This window comes from Sinocyclocheilus rhinocerous, unplaced genomic scaffold (assembly GCF_001515625.1).
Source record: "Sinocyclocheilus rhinocerous isolate Xijiao unplaced genomic scaffold, SAMN03320098_v1.1 scaffold111, whole genome shotgun sequence".
Taxonomy (NCBI): domain Eukaryota; kingdom Metazoa; phylum Chordata; class Actinopteri; order Cypriniformes; family Cyprinidae; genus Sinocyclocheilus; species Sinocyclocheilus rhinocerous.
The window spans coordinates 844,459-854,548 of NW_015642811.1; the positions used below are offsets into that span (position 1 = coordinate 844,459).

At 37.1% G+C, this 10,090-nt stretch overlaps 1 protein-coding gene across 2 annotated transcripts in view; it reads left to right on the forward strand.

The window, feature by feature from the left end:
* The window catches only part of fstl5 (follistatin-like 5), a 130,345-nt gene extending 120,769 nt beyond the window's left edge, over positions 1–9,576 (forward strand). For both annotated transcript variants that reach the window (XM_016573581.1, XM_016573582.1), the window contains exon 16: positions 7,271–9,576. In XM_016573581.1, the coding sequence (XP_016429067.1) occupies positions 7,271–7,973 (703 nt within the window). In that variant the 3' untranslated portion in view covers positions 7,974–9,576. The remainder of the gene's footprint in view (positions 1–7,270) is intronic.
* Positions 9,577–10,090: the final 514 nt, after the last annotated feature.

A 10,090-nucleotide genomic window follows, 5' to 3' on the forward strand; every position in this document is an offset into this window, starting at 1 on the left:
ATATATATATATATGAGCGATGTATGAACATGTACTGACTGTGATTAGAACTCCTGAGAAAACCGCTCTAGTTCCGGATAGTGTGTAAATTGCATTCAGGAACTGACATTTAGATCTTAATAAACCATTTTGTGCATTCATAGTCACTCACATGAGAAAGTAGATTTAGAGGTAGTCGAGAGGGAAATGTGAGTTTAAACCCTGAATAAACAGACCAGGAGATGTTGTGTGGATATGGAAATCTCATTTGAATTGATTAAAATCTGAGTTGAAGATTATTGAGCATGCCCTGATCCTCTTATTGTCCCCTGTTGACAGATAAATGTTTACTTACGCTATCATGACGTGCTAATATTAAAAAAAATAATGACTCAATTCCAAACGCTAGAGAGATTACTTGTTCTCTTCATTGAGAGAGCAAGTCACACTGCTGATGACAAGCGTGGCAAACAATGTAAAATGTTCACAAAAAAAATTACAATGTGACGGTCGTAAAGAAAACTTAAGCTCTGTTCCAAAATCTTGCTGTTTGCTGCCTACATACGCAGCATCTTAACTGAAAAGGAACCTCATAAGTTAGAACGCTCTATAGAGTGCAACAGTGCCAGACCACTTTTTCAGCAGCCTTGGTTCCAGAAGTATTTTTTCTGTAGGAAAAAAAAAACTTTGTTAAAGAGTTATAAGCTATGAGCCAAACCAAACTGCAGCAAGGTGAATCACAACATTATAATTTTTAATTTGAAGCTGAAAAGTATATGAAAATTGTACAAAAAGTCAAAGGTACAAGGCTGTGTACTAAATGGCTTTAAAGCGGGACAGATGGAGATGTAATTTAAGCATATACTATGCCATCAATCTACATCTTTGTAGCTTAAAGTAAGTCTGTCTTTAACGGTTTAAAGGTTATTATTAAAAATCAGTTCCTCTATGGAGAAAATGAATGGGATTTTTCCAAAATCGTGTAACAAAAGTCTTACAGGAACTTTGATTAACTGATTTCAGTAGCCTTTATGTCTCCAGCACAGCTATGATGCCTTAAAATACCTCCTACATAGGCTGCTCACTAGGTTTTGGATCAGAGCCATAGCCTTACCCTGTGAGGCAAGATGATTGACAGTTTCTTTGCAATCTAATCAAATCATATTCACAACATTTTAATAAGGCTATCCGGTCAAATTATCATAACTCAGTCTCATGATCAGTAAATGCTAATAGCATCTATCCTGTTTACTTATCTGTGTGTAAACATCTTTTGTAGTTCAAATATCCTGTGTCTCTTATTATAGTGTTAATAAAGGTTTTGGAGAATAAGCACATTGTTGCAGTTCAGTTGCAGATGCTCAGCACAGCTAGTGACCAGCTTTGTTAAAAGACAGGATCTTAGTCCCACAATAGAGAGTTCATCCGGAGGATACAGCGTAATGCACAAAGACCAGTTTAATTTTCAATCCTTTTGAGGCCTGAGATAATACGGCTTACACGCATACCACACACACACTCACAAAATACACACTCTCCTCATAGACGAGTCACTGAACCCAGCTGTCTGCTTTCGCCCTAATATTTACTAGCAGTAATACTGCGCTAGTTGATACGTGCCGCACTACAATTCGGTTCCTGTCACTGGAGTTCAGTGTGTGTCAGTCTCGTTTTTCTTGAATAAACTGCTGGACGCTCAGTTGAGGGTATGTACACTTTTTTAGTGCTCTGTCCCAGTAGGCTGGTGACATTTAGCAGTGCTGTCCGCTCTCTGATGGAGTAATGTGTTTCAGTGCTCCAAGTCAACAGAGTGCAACATCAGCGCTCTATACTGAAATAGAGGTTAACACCAGTGTAAAGTATTACAGCCCTCTGATCTTCGCCTGGCAAGAGTTTGGATTTAGCACATGACATTAGCTTTTAGTTGTGTTTCTTTGTAAACGCCATTATGTAAGATGTTTGAGGAATTATGTCATTGATCTAAAGGGAATAAGATAAAGATTGAGAGAGTGATTATGTAAGAAAAAACAGACTCTCAGATCAAAACCAGACATGCTGATCTCAAAGGTATTTTATATAAAGTGTATTGACAGCCTCTGAAACAACTAAATCCCTTTTACACACATTACAAATCTTCTGAAGAATGGTTGGAACTGGATTTGCCACAATCTCAAGATAAATAGTCAATCCCATGCTTGCATTTATCAGTTACAATAAATGATAGTGATACTTTGTCTGAGAAAAATCGTTTTAATGGCATTTTTATAGGCCTAAATGAAACTCTGATTGAGAGTCCAGAAACCATAGCGGCACCCCTGTTAACAGGCATCACATATGAAAAACATATTGTATTTAAATCATGTTGACACAATTGACCCTTCACCAGGAATTTGATTGACAGGTGATCTGACCAATCATAACGGTGAATCTGCAATTTTTGTCAGACAAACAAACCAGGCTGGAGAGTAGATTAATGTCAGTTGATGTGGACTTGAAAAATGGTGTGTATTGACGTCTTTCCGAGAAAAAAAAGAAAAAGAAACATCAAAAATATATAAGCTCACCAAGGCTGCATTGATTTGATCAAAAATACAGTAAAAATGTGTAAACTGATTATAAAATAGACAACCTATTCTATGACTCTCAAATGATTTGTGAACATTTGTACATCTCTAAAGTTGCAAAAACACAAAAGGTTTCATTTTTTAGAAACTATTTTTACATTGATACTGTACATATCAGTGTTTATCTAACTATAAACGCATGCTAGGACCGAACTTTACGCACGAATACCCATGAATAATAAATAGATCAACCAGAGAGCTCAGTGTGCCTTGTAAATTTATATGAATTTACTTGCGTAATCCTCAGGAGGATATTGATTTTTGTGAATATGCTGACATAATAAGATCTGCGACTGGTAACCAGCGCCAGTGTCATTTGTACAAAACACTGTTGTAAGGAGGAATGTTTGGTGATCCGTGATCCAATAATTACTTCATTCGTTTCTCATTTGAAATGCCTCATATATTTTGACTTCACCTGTGGCAGTGAACTGTTGAGGAGGGATTTGTACAGGAGAGAGACTGCATGTGACATTTTAGTCAGCTTGTCAAATTATTTTAGCATTTACACACCACACTGGGAAAATAACAGCCTACAAGAGTCCCATTCACAGCATTCATTGACTTTCTGTCATGCTTTTATCCGCAACCAGCCTGCGGGCAAATACGTTTACATGTCAACAGTAAAAAAAAATACATAACTTTACTTATTTATTTTCTTTTAATTGTACAGTAAGCCCTTTACTAATGCTAAATACACATTTTCAGTCTAAAATGTTGGTCAGATAAATATTGAAGGAGTTTGATTAAATGTGTTTTGTTTGTTCATAAGAAAGTTTGTTTGGGATACCTAAGGTTTAGTTAGGAAAAAGCATTGATTTACAACAGGAAAGTGCCTCTATTAATTGCCCTGCAGTGCATACACAAACACAGAAATCACAAAGTATACACAATGCTAAAAAAACACTTGTTTGTTTTGTTTTTTATTATCAAATTACAGAGCTGTCCTCTTGTATATTGACTGCATGGGTAGAGGCTAGTGACTTTATAGAGTAATGAAATCAGCAGCAGATATCCATATGACAGAGCTGTGTGTGCCAGCTCAAAAAGATGAATGTGACTCTTAAGTATCCTATTCTAGGGATACATCATTACATGCCCCTGTAGAAATGTTTTATATCTAGCACTACAAAACCTATTTGTAATCATTATTGAGTGATGCATGTTTCCTCATGGGTTCCATCAAACATACATCTGTTTAACAAAGCTGAAAGCTGATTCTGAAAGCATTGTAGTGACCCCCATAGCACACAGGCCTGTTTTTTAAAGCATATCCAGGATGAATTGTATCATTGATATATGTTCGTGAGTGCTAGCAGCAGCCATCTTCATTGTTTTATTCATGTTTTTGTTGCATTGGATTTACCACCAAAATTTTACATGCACAAAATTCCAAGTTAAGCAAAGGTATTGGGCACCAAGTGCAACTTTAAATTTCATGAGAAAATGTAGCTACATGTAGGTTAATGCATTTAATAGACAGGGAAAAAAGCCACAATTAAAAAAAAATTAAAAAAATTTGCAACATTTTACAATAAATTCACACTGTTCCTTCCTTTCTGTCCTTTCTTGTTTCTGTAGGGTAAATATATTTTCCATTTTGGTGTCTTTTTTAATCCATGAAATGAAATGTCAGAAGTAGAAGAAACTTTGTGCAAAGGCAGAAAATCACACATGTAAACAACTATTTATTTCTTGATTTATTTATTTATTTAGCATCATGAATGTTTATGCAAAGTTTAGGCACATACAGTAAATGTGCAAGATCTTTGTGCAAGATCTCCAAATCAGTGGGTCAGTTTGATCCACATTTAAACTGCTAGAAACACTGGTGAAACTATTTCTTCTAGAAATGTTTTTAGACTCTTACACATTTAAGGTGATATATGTGCACTGTTTTTGACACATAGATGTGATTTGGAAAGTATATACAAATTTGCCCTCCTCAGTGGTTTCAAATCATCAAAATGTAACACTTTGAAAAGTAAAAAAAAGAGAAAGAGAAAAAAAGAGAAAGAACCTTTATTGTAGCTTGTTAAATACAAGATTCATATTATTTCAATATGACTAATTTTTATATAATTTGAGGTCAGTTTGACCCTTAATCCAAACAGAGAAGCTATTTTATTAACACAGCAGGAGAGAATTTTTCTTGTTAGCAAAATAATCCTATTTACAATTGAAGTGTATGACTGGGTATTGAACACACACTTTTACATTCATATTCCGTGATCTCGCCCCCCAGTGTCCGGATCCATCGCCAGGTCTTCTTCCCGGACCTCATAATTTAGAAATTAAGCCCCGAGCATATCGTCACAGCCAAAACAGCCTGGCCTGTGGCTAATAGATGGACACCGGCTGCCAACTGGTGGAGCTCATCACGGGCGGTGATAATCTGTCCCATTGGTCCGCAGCAGACGTGGCCTTTTGGCCAGACACAGACAGCGGCCCCATTCTCGAGTGCATAAAAGAAGATGGATGTCAGGGTTTGAAGTCTGTGCTAGAATTGATTGGAGAGCATGCAGATTTAATTGGACTTTGTCAGATCCTTTATTTCCCTCACCAACTTCATTTGTTCTTGGTTCTTCTGAGATTTTTTTTATAGCCAATAATTGGGCTCTTTGGATTTCTCAGTGGATGAGACAAAGTGTGGATGATTAATTTTTTTATTGAAATCAATTATGAAACCAGACATCTGGCAGAGGATATTTATCATGGACTGATGAACAGAGATGTGACATTGAATTCTTTCTCTCTCTTAAAGCTTTTGGATCTTCCTCATTAGACTTGAACCTGCACTCTGGGTTTATTCACTCAGAAGCTTCGTTTGTTACATTTGGTGTGGCAGCTACTTCTTATCCAAAGCAACTTACACTTCATTAATTGCAAGTGCAGTGCCCTCAGGGCAACATTACTCAAGTGCGCAGTGGAGTTAGATCCAGTTCCAGGGACACTTTAACTTGGGATGGGAGCTTTTATTTCATCAATGCAGATCCTTAATAATTACAAAGCTTCAGGGTTGGGCAAAAGTCAGAATTTATGAACTGGCTTTCTATCAGTTCATGAGTTGTCTAGAAGAGGAATTTACTATTTGCAATTTGCAAGGAAATTCAACAGTTATGTGACAAAATTTTCAACAAAACAGAAATTATTTCATCTTTAGTTTGACTAATTATGCCTATTGATGCTTGTAGAATATTGTTCCCCAAATTATTAGACAAAACTATCAAAATAAGATTTTAATTTTATCATAGAGCACCATAAAGCACATTTTATGGTCCATAAAATGATATTATTGTCATGAAATAAGTTTTAATTATAAGATTAACTTATGTTTTATATACTAAAAGATTTGTTTACAAAAAGATACAAATTAAAGCTGCAGTCCGTAACTTTTTTTGGTTAAAAAATTATACGAAATCAATTTTTGAACAAATACATAACCAGCCTTACCTTAGCCCGATTCACAACGGAAAGCGTATAATAATGTTTTGTAATTTAAGTGGTACTGGTAGGTTTTTGCGGGAAATTCTTGCATGCTGCCGCATCATTACGACACGACTGTAAACATAAAGAATGAGTCCCAGCTAGTAGGCTATATCACGTGATGTTGCTGCAGGTGGCGGATCGTTTATAGCCTTTTCTCACAGCAGCTGGAATAATTAAATGTATCATTTTGATGGCGGATTATGTGTTTAAAACACATGTAAGTGGCTGAAATTAGATTATATTCCAGTTTTAAATATGCATCTGGTTACATATACATGGGATTACACAAGTTTTGTATTTTAAAGGGAACCAGTTCTTAGGAAGAATAATTTGCTTTTTAGGTTAAAATAATTTCTCTATATGAAATTCGAATGGTTTGACAATTAGAGACTGTACAGAAATTGGAATCTACATGTAACGCTAATACACACTACATACATACACGTAGTCATGCAATGCTGATGTTGTTAACATTAACAATTTGAGAACAAAGTATAACAATAATAATAATTTGCACGGTTTGATGTGATATGAGCTAACATATCGTTAGATTTAATCACCATTGGTAGCGCAATTTTATTGTAATGCTTTTTTCCTCAGTTGGTCAGAACTAAAAGTGGCAGACTTGTTACTTACTTGTTCCGATGACAATATCCGGTGAAAATTCTTATTTGGGTCATACTTCCAAGACGTAGACTAGAATCTGTGATTCTGAAGTACAGTATTCACACCGGTGCGAGCCACACATACTCCTTAAAACATTAGATTCATCCTCGCTGAGGAGCTGAGCCGACGCACAACCCACGTAAAGAAAATAATTCCGCAAATAACTGCAATTGCAGGTTTCAAACAGAGATGGCGACAGAGAGGCAAAACTTACGGACTGCAGCTTTAAATAAAAGCTATGCATACACAGCAAGTATATGAATGCTTGCATTTTTTTTTTTTTAAATCAAATTCCAATTTGACATCCCTTTTTCTACCTCAGTTGAAAAGGATTGAATTGGAATATAAAAGGCATTATTTAAAAAGCGTGATTTAATTCTGAATGCCACAAAACCCTGGTGAGCTTGTTCTGACAAAGAAACATGAAATAGTTGTGTTGAATGAATGTTTTGCTTGACAGAAACTGATATCTAACTGATATCTATGTCTAACGCATATTTTTTCTGTAATAGGTTTGGTATCATCCTCCACAAGAACGAACCAGCTCTTCATAAGATCGATTTGGAAACCACCTCCTATGTGAAAAACATTAGTCTGCAGCAGTACGATTGCATCCCACAATCCCTCACCTACACACACCTGGGCGGATACTACTTCGTCAACTGTTGGCCAGACTCAACAGGTGCGGTACGGCCACAATTAATCATCGATAGCGTAACAGACAATGTCATCAGTCCAAATGGGGATGTGAGTGGCACACCTTATGTCTCTCCTGATGGCCACTATTTAGTGAGCGTGGACGACCGTGATGGGCTCATGCGCTTGCAGCATGTGTCCATGCGGGGTGAGATCGGCCAGCCCTTTGACATTCACACCAACCTCCACCTGTCCGATCTGGCCTTCATGCCCTCGTTCACCGAGGCTAACCAGTATAACGTGTTTGGCAGCTCGGGCCGCCAGACGGATGCTCTTTTTGTGGAGCTCAGCACCGGTAACGTCAAAATGATCAAGAGCCTAAAGCAGCCCACGCCGGCTGCTCAGTGGCCTTGGAACCGCCAGAACAGGGTCATGACTGGCAGCGGGCTGTTCGGACAGTATCTCATGACCCCGTCTCAAAGCTCCCTGTTTATACTGGATGGGCGGCTGGATAAACTCAACTGTGAGATCACTGACGTTCCCTTGGGAAATACTGTGGTGTGGGTGGGAGAGGCGTAAGCCGTTTTAAAGGGGCTTGAGAGGGAAACAAACAAACAGGTTGCACTGAATTTGGTCTCCGTTTAATTTATTGAGAATAAAATAAGTCTCAACGTTTGGAACAAAGAACAAAATTGACTGTTCAAAAACCTGCATTGGAAAAGAGAACTTGGGAAATGCTTGTTTTCTATAAGCTAGCCAGGCTAAATAGCTCATAAGTAGTTTCTCTAAAAATATTAGGTGGCGTCAAACTAGCATTGGTATCCTTTAATAAGAAAGTCAGTAAGAATCACTTTGTTTGAAGGTGAGAATTGTTTAACTGATTGATTGAATCGATTCAACTGATACGATTCAACTGATAGTGATTTTTGGCATCTTTTAGGAATGATATTTCCTCATCTCCCTGTTAACACCTAAAACACACATACAAAACGCATTCGGCCCTTTTTTTCCAGTGCCTTGAAGGAATACTCACTAAAAAAAAAGTAAACATAATTATTCCCCCCGAGCCTGTGGATTAAACCCTCCTCGGCTATTCCACATGCAGAGTGAAAACGAGAGCCACACTTAAATTTCACCTGTTTATAACTCCCACAGTCCCCGAGGCATATCTAGCTTATTAAAACAGCGTCGTGCTGGGAAACTGTCACCTACTCTGGATATTGAGATATTGGTAATGATGTGTTTGACAACTGTAAATCTTCATGAAATGTTCGGATGTAAGAATGATGACACCAAGAAGTCTTTGTGTTGAACCCCCAATTAAAACCTATATGAAAACCAACACTGGTTAGATCAGTGAACAACTGAGAACGAGTCTGTTACACAATAGAAAACATAACATACCTAGGGACGGTTCTGATCCTGTATAATCTTAGTAAGAGAGGTTGTAGAGTTTCAAGGGCACATAAAGAATCAAGTTTTAGTTGACTCAGCAGTCACAGCCACTGCTGTAAGAGTCCGCTTTCAATGGTAACTGGTGCGTCGCGTGGTGTGATGTTAGACATAATTTATGCATTGCAAGGGTTATATAGCTGGGGAATGTTTATTTAAGAGTTTGAGAGTCACAATGCTATAAGAGCACGAACAAAGGAATCTTTTAGTGTCTGTAGGAAGCACAAGCATGTGCTCACGATGTTGAAATATTTCCTCGATGGACAGAGACTATGCATTTTCATTGACACGCCAGCCAGTAGGCTGCATGAATTGAGCTTTTCCCCCCAAATTACTTATATGTTATCATGTTTTAGATTTTGTATATTTTGTTAAAATGCATACAATATGGCTTTTTATCAACTGTATTTTCCTTATTCCCAGACTGTTTGGGTTTTTTAGTGACTTTTACTTGTGTTCTGTAAATAGCAGGTTGGTCTACGCTTGCGTACAACAAATTAGCTAGCCGAAAGTCATCTTCAAACGATTCAGGTTGATTCATTTCCCCTCGTTTATTTTTAAGATAAGAGAGCTGCACTGTCTTTGTTCCACAAATGACCAAGTACATTGTGATGTCACATCCAGAGATTTCATCAGCTCCATGTAGCCATGTACGTTGATTCTCGTGGTTGTTATTTATGTAGAAACATGCTTGACATTTTGGCAGTTAAATAAAGCCTATAACTTTGAAAAAAAAGTGTGTTGGGTATTATTTTGTCTCGGTAATATGAATGGAATGGACTGGAAAATGAATTGAAATCCCAATCCACATAAATGTATGCATTAGTGCATCAACAAATTTGATGGATTCAGTATGAATCTTTTCACCTGGAAAGAATTAAGAGATTCATTCAAAACACAAATGTTATTTATCTTGCAGAATGTCATCATTTACAATTCAATAATACATCATGCTCCACTAGACAGCCAAACTTAATTTATTCAAACTCACTTTATAAAGCTGAAGCATGCTATTGCACACAAATAATAAGCACGCTGTAACAAGTTGAAAGCAGCAGGTTTTTAGGCACAATTTGGTAAAAAAAGACTCACATACTTGACTCTGGGAGCAAATGAACCAATGACATACATTTGGGCAAATGAATGTCAAAAAAGCTAGTTTTCATTTTATTTTACTTCTGTCCTCCTTTCCACTCCCTCTTCCCTCCACTGTCTTCTTTTTTCCTCTTTCTCTCCTTCTATCT